Genomic DNA, 13882 nt, shown 5'->3' on the forward strand with positions numbered 1-13882 from the left:
CCTTCTGGGTGAGTGTGTAAAGGGACATTCTTTCATATAAAAAAAAATGAATTTGGTCCAGGATATGCACTGTACACTCCACAGAGTGGGGCTTTATGGAAGAATGGCCAGAAAAAAGTCATTGCTTAAGAAAACATATTTGGAGTGTGCCCAACAGCATGTGGCAGACTCCCCAAGCACATGGAAGAAGATTCAATGGTCAAATGAGACTAAAATTGATCTCTTTGGCCATCATGGGAAACGCCCTGAGAACACCATTCCTACAGTGAAGCATGGTGGTGGCAGCATCATGCTGTGGGGATGTCAGTGATGTCCAACCAATGTCAGTGTCAGATGTCATTAAATCTGACATCTGACATCAAAACACTGACTCTTCATCTGCAGGGACAGGAAAGCTGGTCAGGACTGAAGGAAAGATGGATGGCACTAAATACAGGGCAATTCTGGAGGAAAACCTGTTTGAGCCAGCCAGAGGTTTGAGACTGGGACGAAGGTTCATGTTCCAGCAGGACAAAGACCCTAAATATACTGCTAAAGCTACACTGGAGTGGTTTAAAGGGAAACATTTAAATGTCTTGGAATGGCCTAATCAAAGCCCAGACCTCAATCCAATTGAGAATCCGTGGCATAACTTGAAGATTGCTGTACACCAATGCAACCCATCTAACTTGAAGGAGTTGGAGCAGTTTTGCCTTGAGGAATGGGCAAAAATCCCACTGGCTAGATGTGCTAAGCTAATAGAGACATATCCCAAGAGACTTGCAACTGTAATTGCAGCAAAAGGTGGCTCTACAAAGTATTGACTTTGCACACGCCAGATTTCTGTTTTTTTTTTTTAAATCTTAATTATTGTTTGTGTCACAATTAAAAAAAATTACCTTTAAAGTGGTAGGCATGTTGTGTAAATTAAATAGTGCTAAGATAAGGAGATGTGACAACAAATATGTGGCATGGTGAGGGAAACCCAATGAAACATGATAGCAGCACAGGTTCACTGGTCAGTTAGACAACAGGGCATCTAGATGGATAACAATGGAGAACCCAAAGTACCAGGGAGAATATGGGGTGAGTGGAAATATGTGACTGTTCATTTGGATGTATTCAAAATATCCTGTTTTTACTATACAGGAAAAATTAATTCTGAATAGTAAAATATATTTCTTATTCCTGAAATTTCTGTAAAAAAAAAAAAAGAAGAAGAAGAAGAAAAAATAATACATAATGTTACATATTATTATAAATAACTGTACGGTAGTAGCTTGATAGTTTTTTGGAAAAATAAACATTAATAAAGACAAATAAGATTGTCATGAGACTTACACATAGTTTGAAACATATCTGAGTTATTAATCTGCATAACTGTTACTTACATTCTTCTGTGCTGATAGGAATCACATGGATTAATAAAATATTTCTTGCAGAGAAGCGTGTTTGCGTTTAAGGCTCTGTCACAACGGAGTCAAGGGGTAATAGGTAAGCATAGCTCACACTTGCACACTGTCAAAGTACCAATCTGTGTAACATACTTGTTACATAGATACCTGCTCAATGGGTATCTACATTCTCATCTCATCTCATTATCTCTAGCCGCTTTATCCTTCTACAGGGTCGCAGGCAAGCTGGAGCCTATCCCAGCTGACTACGGGCGAAAGGCGGGGTACACCCTGGACAAGTTGCCAGGTCATCACAGGGCTGACACATAGACACAGACAACCATTCACACTCACATTCACACCTACGGTCAATTTAGAGTCACCAGTTAACCTAACCTGCATGTCTTTGGACTGTGGGGGAAACCGGAGCACCCGGAGGAAACCCACGCGGACACGGGGAGAACATGCAAACTCCACACAGAAAGGCCCTCGCCGGCCCCGGGGCTCGAACCCGGACCTTCTTGCTGTGAGGCGACAGCGCTAACCACTACACCACCGTGCCGCCGGTATCTAGATTTTCATTTTAATATTGTCTTTTCAAACGTGTATTTTGTGAAAATTCATATGCTGTTTAGTGGACACAGTTCTGAGCTCTAAAAGATTAAAGTCCTTATGCCTTTAATCCCAGTGACACTGGAGAGTGGATAGAGAAAATATCCTAATAGCATGGTCACTCTCATAATAAAATTGTAAAATATGAAGTGGGAGCAGTTGCGATTCAGGAAGACTGAGAGTAGGAACAAAGAAAATATAAATGCTATACACAAGATGAATGCTGACTAACAGCACTATCATCACTTTTTGTATATGTTATTATGTCTCTCTCACACACACACACACACACACACACACTATCCTCTATGTGCTTTTCCCCTTTTCTCTCACCCTTTCAGAACCTCTCTCTCTCTCTCTCTCTCCCCCCAACTCTTATTCAAACCTTCCACAACATCTCTCTCTCACACACACATATTTCTCCCTCCACTCTCACTCTCTTTCTGCTCTCATTCCACACTTACATGCTCACTGTACCGAAACTTTATAGGTGTAAAGCCCTGTGGGATTTTCTGACAGGCTGTGAGTGTTAGCTGCATCTGTGACTTCCACGGAGGACATCAGCATCAGAGGAGGCATCAGCAGGGTAGAGAGTATTATGATCATCAAACTCCTCTCTCCTTCTTCTGTCTAGACATCTCCTAACTATCCATACTGCTTCATTCATCATGTTCTATCTTTGGGCAGATCTATCCAATTTTATATCCATCTGTCTGTTAAAGGTTTGCATTTTCACGTTGTGTTATTTACACTGAACCGAACTTAAACTCGGAGACTGCAACTAAGGGTTTCTGCTCCTTCTTGTTCCGGACCAGAGGAGATTCTTAACTGATACAGCCTCAAAATGTTTTCCTTTGACTGCACTTGTCTGATTGAGAGACTGGAAGATCATGACAAAAATCACAAATTTCCACTGAAAAAGAGGTCTCTAGCACATCAGTTCTGAAAGGTTATATATGTAAGTATACAGACATGCAAACTGATATTTTTTTTCTTCTTTCAAGTACTGGTGAATATGTACAAAATGGTTAAGATAAAAGGGTGAGTATTGTAAAAAGTTTTTTTTTCTTCATTCAAGTGCGCTGTTTAATCTATTCTAGGAACTACCAGCTTTACAATGTATACAACCTTAATGCAGAAATCTGTGTACAGGCATGCATATTTAATATAGGTTAAGCTTAAAGAAAGGAAGAAAGAAAGAGAGAGAGAGAGAGAGAGAGAGAGAGAGAGAGACCCATTAAGATTAAAATTTTTCTTGCTGTTGAAAATCAGGGACACTCCTTTGTCTTGGAAAATTCAAAAATTTGAGAACTATAACCACTGAAGAATGAAAATGGAACATTTTATTTTGGGGCATAAAGATTGTATATATTGAATGTAGATTAAAAAAAAGGAAGGAGGTGGTGGTCAGATTTAACTGTCTAAACAATGTTGAATTATCTGTTTTACCAAAATCTAGGTATACAGTGAGGTCCAAAAGTCTGAGGCCACATTAAAAATGTGGGATTGTTTTAGAATTTTGAAATATTTAAAAGAAAGTAAATGTTCAATCAGGCTTGTAGTACTCGAGTTTGATTTGTTCCCTAATTTTAAGGACTCTTGATTTGACTTGGACTCAGATTTGTGCATTAACTGCATTAGGACTCATAAATTGAAGACGAGGACTTGGATTTTTTTCATGATTTTTTTGGAACATGCCATAATAATTTGACATAAGATATTTATATCTGGGGAGGCACGGTGGTGTAGTGGTTAGCGCTGTCGTCTCACAGCAAGAAGGTCCTGGGTTCGAGCCCCGTGGCCGGCGAGGGCCTTTCTGTGTGGAGTTTGCATGTTCTCCCCGTGTCCGCGTGGGTTTCCTCCGGGTGCTCCGGTTTCCCCCACAGTCCAAAGACATGCAGGTTAGGTTAACTGGTGACTCTAAATTGACCGTAGGTGTGAGTATGAATGGTTGTCTGTGTCTATGTGTCAGCCCTGTGATGACCTGGCGACTTGTCCAGGGTGTACCCTGCCTTTCGCCCGTAGTCAGCTGGGATAGGCTCCAGCTTGCCTGCGACCCTGTAGAACAGGATAAAGCAGTTAGAGATAATGAGATGAGATATTTATATTAATTTTTATAATAATTTTGTGCAAGAGAATGCACGTTCACCTGTTCATATGTCATGCTCAGGAACAAACTAACATTAATGGCGCTAAAATGCCTGGAGAAAAGCCCCTAGAATTGTCCACTTTGTTTATACAGACTTCTCGTGCAGTGGGAAAGAATGTACTGCTATGTGTTCCATATGTAGAAGAACTATCGAGGAGACAGCAAGGACGACCTTGAACTTCAATTGCCATTTGGCAAGACTCCACCCAGAGAAGGAAGTGACACGCTATGTTCATTGCTCTGTTGATAGCAGGGTTTGCTGATAGATGAACTAGCGAATGTTAACCCTCTTTAGTGTTATTTGCCCTGTTGATAGTGGGCGGGGCTTGCTGAGCGATGAACAAGGTTTTTATCTGTAGCCTATTAACTAAAATGGGGCAGTCAAGCAGTAACATTAGTCCAACACAGCAGCAGAGACGCTTTCACTTAAAGGCAGCAACAGCCACCGTCAAGTGGTGCAGTCCGAGTCTTGTTTTCAGACTTGACTCGAAATTTTCTTTAATGACTTGGACTTGACTCGGACTTGAACACTGAGGACTTGAGACTGGACTTGGACTCGAGGTTAAGTGACTTGACCCCAACACTGTGTTCAATATCTTGCATATATAATATTCAAGATTCTGCACTATTTCTAGGTCCTTATTTAAATGTAAGCAAATATGATATTGAGCATGTACAAAAGGTCAGATTTTGTACAAAAGGTCAGATTTTTTAGTCATTTCCTCTTTTATTGATGCAGATGTTCAGACGACACTCCGATGTAAAATGGATCATGAGGTTTTGCACAAACTTGTGGAGTCCAAGTAAAGCAAGTACGAGACATATCAAATACTAAGGAACTGAAATTCATGTAAATATTTCAAGGACTCTACTTTTCACTCAAGTTGTTGTCAATAATATCATTTGTAATGAAAATTCTTGTATTAAATTAGAAAAGAATGCAAAATAGATTATAATGTAAATATCCAATTTGTTGCATCATCTGGTGTATCAAACACCCCAGAATCACATCACAATGTAATCAAGATATTTCTTCAACAATATCAGCTTACTATTATAAAATTACTAAATATGCACAATGTAATGAAAAAAAAAAACATTTGTTTTTTCTTATTAAAACCCATCTGGAGGTACCTAATTCAATAATCCACGCAATAATCTCAAACAAACAAATGGAAACATAAAATTAAAAAAAAAGCAAAATTCCAGTTATCCAAGAAAAAAGGTTTTGTGTGACTCAGTACTCAACTTGTTTGGAGCCATTTTTCCCAGATCTTGTCCCAATATGGACACGTGGCATGCAAAAAGCTTACACAAATAGCCCTACAGAGCAAGGCTAAAGAAACATCCATCACATAACTGTAGCCTATTTTTTAATGATACTGGACATTCTGTCACCATTTTGAAACTTCTTATTTAGGCTTGGGCCTGTGGAATGTTTGTCAGTCAATATTGAAAAAGCTCAAACAAATAACTTGGCATCTTTACTTTCTTGACATCTATTAGGTAGTTGTGTACTATGGGCTGATTCAATTTTTTTTTCAGGCTTAAGTCATAATGTATAGTTCAATATGAAGGAATATGTTCGAACACTACTTTACACTCTCAGAAAAAAAAAGTACAGTATTGTACCTTTAGGGCTGACACAAAGAGACAAGCAACAATTTGCATCTATGGTCAATTTAGAACCACCAATTAGCCTAACCTGCATGTCTTTGGACTGTGGGGGAAACCGGAGCACCCGGAGGAAACCCACACAGACACGGGGAGAACATGCAAACTCCACACAGAAAGGCCCCTATCCACCACTGGGCTCGAACCCAGAACCTTCTTGCTGTGAGGCGACAGTGACCACTACACCAACATGCCGTCCTTCAAGGAAACAGTTGGAGTTTATTCAATCAACCACATCTTCAGCATTAGCAAAATTCTTTTTCTGGTCCTGACATTGAATATTGAGGACTCATCAAACTGGCTGTGAAATATCATGACCCCCTGCCTCTGGTTCTGCCTCATGAGAACTGAGAAGTGCATACAACATATCTAGTTACATATCTGGTGATGCTGGATGGCTTAGCAAATATCCTGAGCCATATTCCAGTACTTTCTCAATGAGGTCTTCTGTGACATGGTCCTCAGGTATATCATAGTTTATATAGATAAAATTGTGGTTTCTGCATTCAGCCTGGTGAAGCATGTAAGTCATGTGAGAGCTATGTTTGCAAGACTGCAGTTATAGAAAAATGCAACAATAAGTCACTGCATGAGTAAGGAGTTCATTTGACTGCCACATCCCATACTGCAATTCTCTCCTGGGTTCTTGACCAAAAGCACAAGAACCCAGGTATACTACATTATCCTTCTCTCAGCTTACATTACCATGTACCAACCAGCAGCAGTCCTCTGTTGTCCTTAGGGACCTTGTATCTGACCAAGGTATGCAATATACCTCCCAGATGCAGAAGGCATTTATGGAACATCTGGGCACAGATGTCCATTTAACCTCTGACCACCACTGTAAATCTTGCAGAAGCAGGTCATTGTTGTGGAGCAGGGGTTCTGTTGTATCTCTCTACAGCTGAATATACCAAGAACTTCCTTGTACAGTAAAAGAAGAACATTTGTCACATGCACACTCAAGTGGTGTAGTGGTTAGCACTGTTGCCTCATAGCAAGAAGGTCTGGGTTCAAACCTAGTGGCTGACGAAGGCTTTTCTGTGTGGAGTTTGCATGTTCTCCCTGCGTCTGCGTGGGCTTCCTCCCACAGTCCAAAGATATGCAGGTTAGGCTAATTGGTGGCTCTAAACTGACCATGAGTGTGAATGGTTGTTTGTGTCTCTATGTGTGTGCCAGCCCTGCGATGAGCTGGCAACTTGTCCAGGGTGTATCTTGCCTCTTGCCCATGGTCAGCTGGGATAGGCTCCAGCTTGCCCCCCATGACCCCGCATGGGATAAGCAGTTACAGATAAAACAAACAAACACTCAAGCACAGTGAAATTCATCCTCTGCATTTAACCCATCTGTAGCAGTGTGCACACACACAAGTGAGCAATGAACACACGCATGCACATAGCCAGAGCAGTGGGCAGCTATGCTACAGCACCTGGGGGCAGTTAGAGGTTAGGTGCCTTGCTCAAGGGCACTTCAGCCCAAGGCCACCCCATGTTAACCTAACCTGCATGTCTTTTGGGGGCGTCGTGGCTCGGGTGGATGGGGCGCCATGCCATGGATCCGGGGACCTGGGCTCGATTCTGGCCCGAGGTCATTTCCCGGTCCCTCCCCGTCTCTCTCCCGCTCGTTTCCTGTCTCTGCACTGTCCTGTCCAATAAAGGTGGAAAAAAAACCCCCCAAAAAATCTTTAAAAACCTGCATGTCTTTGAACTGCAGGGGAAATGAGAGCACCCGGAGGAAACCCACACAGAAAGGCCCCTGTCCACCACTGGGCTCAAACCCAGAACCTTCTTGTTGTGAGGTGATAGTGCTAACACACTACACCACCATGCCATACCCCATTAGGCGAAACATCACTGTATAATTAAGAACCCTACACATGGGCATACACTTCTATATGGTTTGCCTTTGTCCCAAAATATCTATTGTAATCATGAGTTGATGCATAATATGCATTTATTGTGGTCTTTCCAAACCCAGACTCCCAAGCTTACAGCTCTGAGTCACTGCTCTACGTCTTATGGGCTCTGCAGTAGTGAAACAAACACCATCATACCATGTCTGTCTACAAGCCTTTAAAACAACACAGGGAAGTGAATTACATGGTCATCTGTTTTTCGAGTGCTTGTTTAAGTGATTTCCAGTGCAAGTTTCCAGGCATGCTGTTTCTTGTCATTCAAAAATAATCGGTCACCTGTTTCCATAGAAACAAAAAGCCACTGTGACTTATGGGCTGTTTCTTTGGCCTCTCAACGCAATGATTCATGCGTGCTCTATCTAATGAAAGGAAAACAGCAGACTGCTACATTACTGAAAATGAGCAGGTTCTATAAGGTGTGTCAAACAAGCGTATCATCATTAGTTCACTCACCTTACAGACAGATGAAAATTGAAGGAAAAAACTGTCTCTTTTATGCTGTAGGGACAGTTTACTGCAGTGGTTTGGTTTCCACTTGTCCAGTTAGAAGGAAGATCATTGCAGATCACTGCAGTTATTATGACTGATTGCCTTTATCCTGTGATGAAACATTTCTACCCTAATGAGGTGCCCTTGAGCGAGGCACCAACCCCCCAACTGTTCCCTGGGCGTTGTTAGCATGGCTGCCCATTGCTCTGGGTGTGTGTGTGCTCATTGCTCACGTGTGTGTTCATGGCTTCAGATGGGTTAAATGCAGAGAGGAATTTCACAAGAGTATGTGTGATGAATAAAGTCTTCTTCTTTTAATGGGAGTGGTCGCTTCCAGGATGATAATGTCCCGCTCCACAGGGCATGAGGGCTCACTGAATGGTTTGGTGAATACAAAGATGTTGTGAATCATATGTTATGGCCTTTGCGGTACAGTACCAGAGATTTGTAGCATCCATGTCAAGGTGCATCCAAACTGTTCTGGTGGCTCATGGTGGTCCAACACCTTAGTTAGTATTTGTCACCTGCCTGTACATTTAGCTTTACTTTTATTAGACGTTCCCCTGCTTCAGTGTCTCATCTCATCTCATTATCTGTAGCTGCTTTATCCTTCTACAGGGTTGCAGGCAAGCTGGAGCCTATCCCAGCTGACTATGGGCGAAAGGCGGGGTACACCCTGGACAAGTCGCCAGGTCATCACAGGGCTGACACATAGACACAGACGACCATTCACACTCACATTCACACCTACGGTCAATTTAGAGTCACCAGTTAACCTAACCTGCATGTCTTTGGACTGTGGGGGAAACCGGAGCACCCGGAGGAAACCCACGCAGACACGGGGAGAACATGCAAACTCCACACAGAAAGGCCCTCGCCGGCCCCGGGGCTCGAACCCAGGACCTTCTTGCTGTGAGGCGACAGCGCTAACCACTACACCACCGTGCCGCCCCTGCTTCAGTGTTTGCTACTAAATTGTCAATACAGGAAAAATAGGTTTGTAATACACTGTAATTGTGTGGGGGCAGCACGGTGGTGTAGTGGTTAGCACTGTCGCCTCACAGCAAGAAGGTCCTGTGTTCGAGCCCAGTGGCCAACGAGGGCCTTTCTGTGTGGAGTTTGCATGTTCTCCCCGTGTCTGTGTGGGTTTCCTCCGGGTGCTCCGGTTTCCCCCACAGTCCAAAGACATGCAGGTTAGGCTAATTGGTGGCTCTAAATTGACCGTAGAATGTGAGTGTGAATGGTTGTTTGTCTATATGTGTCAGCCCTGCGATGATCTGGCGACTTGTCCAGGGTGTATCCCGCCTCTTGCCCATAGTCAGCTGGGATAGGCTCCAGCTTGCCTGCGACCCTGTACAGGATAAGCGGCTACAGATAATGGATGGATGGATGTAAGTGTGTGAACTTAACCTGTTTGACTATTGAAATTGATATAGGATTTTCAGAAAGGGTAAAGGTCTCCCTCTGTTGGTTGCAAACAGCCTACACACACTTTCTTCTTTTTTCTGTCCTGTGAAACTAACTATGTTTCAAAGCAACAATGTTTTTCCCAAATCAAGAAATTCAAGCTATGGCTGAATAATCTTCTTCTTCTTTAGTGTTCTGCCTGATGGCAGGTCCACTCTAATAGCTTCAGCCATCAAAGTTTCTCAGGAATAATTACAGTACTGGTTTTCCATTGCCTTCTACTGGATTATTATAGAGGTTTTCTCCTCTTCAACCATTCACACACACACACACACACACACACACACACACACACACACACACACACACACACACACACTATATATGAACAATTTGGAGTAGACGGCTAACCTAACTGCATGTCTTTGGGGGAAACCGGCGCACCCGGAGGAAACCCATGCAGATGTAACAGAGTTTAGCTGTTGATTCCACTTGACACAGTGACAAGCAATCAAATTTGCTGTTACATACAATATGTATCATGGACACTCACTGGTTGCCATGGCTCCCCTCAGCATATAAATACTGGCTGTGACGTTACCTCAGTACCAGTACGTGAGGATTGAGCCCATGGTGGGTTACTCAAAGCACAGCACTGTACTGAAACTGTGAAAATAATGTAATGCAATAACACAGCTAAAATTATATTATACTTAAGAAGGTGGCGAACACATTGCACTTAACAGAATGAGTCAAATTGGTTGTGTATTGTTGTTACATATTGATATGACAGTTAGCTACCTTAGCTCAAAGGCTAAGCTAATATTTGATAACGTCTTCCCATGAAGCTGTGCCGAGAGACTGCTGTATATGAACGTGACCAACCAGTGGGTTTCCTTGCTGTCCTACAGGTACATATGTTTATGTTTGGGTTTGTTTATTAATTATTATTTATGAATAATCTGGCCAGTACGTGAGGATTGAGCCCATGCTGTGCCGAGAGACTGCTGTATATGAACGTGACCAACCAGTGGGTTTCCTTGCTGTTCTACAGGCAATAAAAGTGCATTCAAACACTGAGAAAGTGTCAGCCTTTGTCACAGAAACACAACACAACGCAGACAGCGATTACACAGACACGGGCAGAACATGCAAGCTCCACACAGAAAGCAACTGGGCTTGAACCCAGAACCTTCTTGCTGTGAGGTGACAGTGCCAACCACTACATTGCTGTGCCACCCATGGCTGAATCATAGCCATCTAATCATATTATATCAGATTTACTTTAGATTTTGGGGTTGTTACATGTCAGAAAGATCAGAAACGTTCTCTGGACAAGCTTTCAGAATCTACTATAAAACTGGGAAACTTTCACAGTGCAGCTGTGAGTCAGAATTTTCTTTAAATAATGTTGAAGGATGATCATTTACATTTATGGCATCCTGCAGACTCCCTTACCCAGAGCAGCTTATATTTAACTCATTTATATAACTGAGTAGTTGATGCTTAAGGGCTTTCCCTAAGGGTCCAGCAGTGGTAGTTTGGCAGTGCTGGGATTTGAACTTATGACCTTCCAACCAGTAAGTAGTCCAGTGTCTGAACCCCTGAATGTTGAAAACACATGCAATTAAGGTACAAGTTTAAATGATTTTTTTCCATGTCTGTATTAGTTTAGGACACAACCTCTTCAATGTTAATAATGCATTTGTATTCGGTTACAATGCTTGATCTTTGTAAGGAATTTCCACTAACATAGTTATTAATATAGTTGATTAATGCTATGTTTACACTTAAACTGAAGTCCAGCCTCAACTGCTGTAACCAAAAGTAAACCATTTGGCTCCTTTAGTTTTTAAGTACAACTTTGTAGAAGCTGCAGGTTTTACAAAAAATATAATCATACCTTTGTGCAGACATTTTTTATTTATTTCAAGCAATTTCTCTTTTTATAACTACCTCTTTAGTGGTTGAATGTTTGTAGGACTTATATGGAATTATCATTGTACTGATTAGATTTTGTAATTGATACAAACAAAATCAGGGTCACAGAAAGGTCAAATGTCTGAAATAATTTCTTTTCCATAGCCTCCTTCCTGTTTGTTGAAGTATATTTTAAGGATATTTGAGGCACACAAATTATTAACAAAAAGGACTAGCCTATTGGTGTTGACTTGTACAGTTTGACACTGGAATTACATCATGTTAACCTGATGTACATTTGGTCTAGTATACTGTCCTGAACATACTTTGCTGCAAAAATTGTCCTCTTAAAGACAGAAACTTTCAGTGATTTTGATTTATCGTTTTCCTCCAGAAAACCAAACACTTCAGGATATGCTACTAGGAGCATACTGACAAGAGACCCATGGACAGAAGTCAAATGGACAACTCCACTATCAGCTACAACACTTCAGATGGCCATCTGGTCACACATAGCCTGTGGGAGATCGTCGCTATTGCGACGGTCTCAGGTATAGTAAGCCTGATCACGATAACTGGAAATGTTCTAGTGATGTTGTCCTTCAAGGTAAATGGTCAACTGAAAACTGTTAATAACTACTATTTACTAAGCCTGGCTTTTGCTGACCTTATCATCGGTATGTTTTCCATGAATTTATACACTTCCTATATACTTATGGGCTACTGGTCACTGGGTAGCCTTGCATGTGACATCTGGTTGGCTATGGACTATGTGGTCAGCAATGCCTCAGTTATGAACTTGCTCGTAATTAGCTTTGATCGTTACTTCTCCGTTACAAGACCTCTGACCTATAGAGCTAAGCGAACACCAAAGCGTGCTGGGATCATGATTGGACTGGCTTGGCTTGTGTCCTTCATTCTGTGGGCACCTCCAATTTTGTGCTGGCAGTATTTTGTAGGCAAAAGAACAGTACCTGAGAGACAATGCCAAATCCAGTTCTTCTCAGAACCAGTGATAACTTTTAGCACAGCAACTGCAGCATTTTATATCCCAGTTTCTGTCATGACCATCTTGTACTGTAGGATTTATAAAGAGACAGAAAAGCGTACTAAAGGCCTGGCAGAACTCCAGGAAGTCAACCGTTCTACAGATTCTGACATTAAAAATCAGTCTCAGCTGCCCATAACTAGGTCCTGCTTCAGTACCACCTGCAGAAGGCAGAAGCAGGTATCCTGGGCATCCTCCAGCCATAACAACACTTCTAAATCTGCCACCACCTTCAATGACAAGTGGTCTAAAGCTGACCACCTTACCACATTCACCAGCTATGCATCATCTGAAGAAGAACAATGTGCTCCTGGAGTCCTGGTGGTCTACAGGAACCATGCTTGCAGGGAGAACAATATAGTCCTGTCCAGTAATGCCAATAATGGTGAGAAAGAGAATTTCTTCCTATCGTCAGGCAAAAACAACTCCCAAACGTGCAAGAAGTGTGCTTCCTACAGTTTCAAACCAGCTATGAAGGGAAGACACTCAACACAGACCAAAAAGTGGAATCTCAAAGCAGCAAGCTCCATGCTCTCTTTAGCCGAGTCCATGAGCATGCAATCCACAGCCTCGTCCTCTAAACCTAACAACCCAATGATGAAGAGCCAGATAAGCAAGCGCAAGAGGATGGTCCTGATCAAAGAAAGAAAGGCAGCACAGACTCTTAGTGCTATTCTCCTGGCCTTCATCCTCACATGGACACCTTACAACATCATGGTGCTTATCTCCACCTTCTGTTCAGATTGTATACCATTGCCTCTATGGCACCTGGGCTATTGGTTATGCTACGTCAATAGCACTGTCAACCCAATGTGCTATGCTCTCTGCAACAAAACCTTTCAAAAAACCTTCCGGATGCTTCTCCTATGCCAGTGGAAGATGAGGCTGGAGGATAAACTTTATTAATATGGACAAAAGTCTGTAGTAGGTAGTAAGTTCTCATGACCAAATTTGAACAAAATAATAATTAGAAGAAGTATTAAAATGATGTACAGATGAGACTACTATGTTTTATAAGTATAAAGTAATGTGTAATATGACCAAAAATATTCCAGTGTTGGTTTCATGGACAGGCTTTCATCACAACATCTAAAATGACTCATTTGTCGATTGTTCTACAAAAGATTGTGTTATTAATAAATGTGTGATCTGATGTAACAGTCATTGATTTGTAATTGCCATTCTTATTTGTATGCTTAATAGACTCTTAGAGGAAATTCCACTTTAATCTGAACATTAAAAATGCTTGATCAAGATTGTACATGCCCAACAAATGCCTTTTCCATTCATAAAAA

General features: G+C 41.8%; 1 protein-coding gene across 1 annotated transcript; it reads left to right on the top strand.

Moving 5' to 3' along the window:
• The first annotated feature begins 11984 nt into the window (after positions 1–11984).
• Positions 11985–13493, top strand: LOC132893847 (muscarinic acetylcholine receptor M5-like). The gene is made up of 2 exons (XM_060933001.1): positions 11985–13032; positions 13129–13493. Exons 1-2 carry the CDS (start codon positions 11985–11987, stop codon positions 13491–13493), a joined length of 1413 nt encoding a protein of 470 aa, XP_060788984.1.
• Positions 13494–13882: the final 389 nt, after the last annotated feature.

This window comes from Neoarius graeffei, chromosome 11 (genome assembly GCF_027579695.1).
Source record: "Neoarius graeffei isolate fNeoGra1 chromosome 11, fNeoGra1.pri, whole genome shotgun sequence".
Lineage (NCBI taxonomy): Eukaryota > Metazoa > Chordata > Actinopteri > Siluriformes > Ariidae > Neoarius > Neoarius graeffei.

Excerpts from the sequence above, each read along its gene's own strand:
- LOC132893847 (XM_060933001.1), top strand. The coding sequence starts at position 11,985 with ATGGACAGAAGTCAAATGGACAACTCCACTATCAGCTACAACACTTCA. Across the intron at positions 13,033-13,128 it reads CTCCCAAACGTGCAAGAAGT|CCGAGTCCATGAGCATGCAA; the intron begins GTGCTTCCTACA and ends TGCTCTCTTTAG.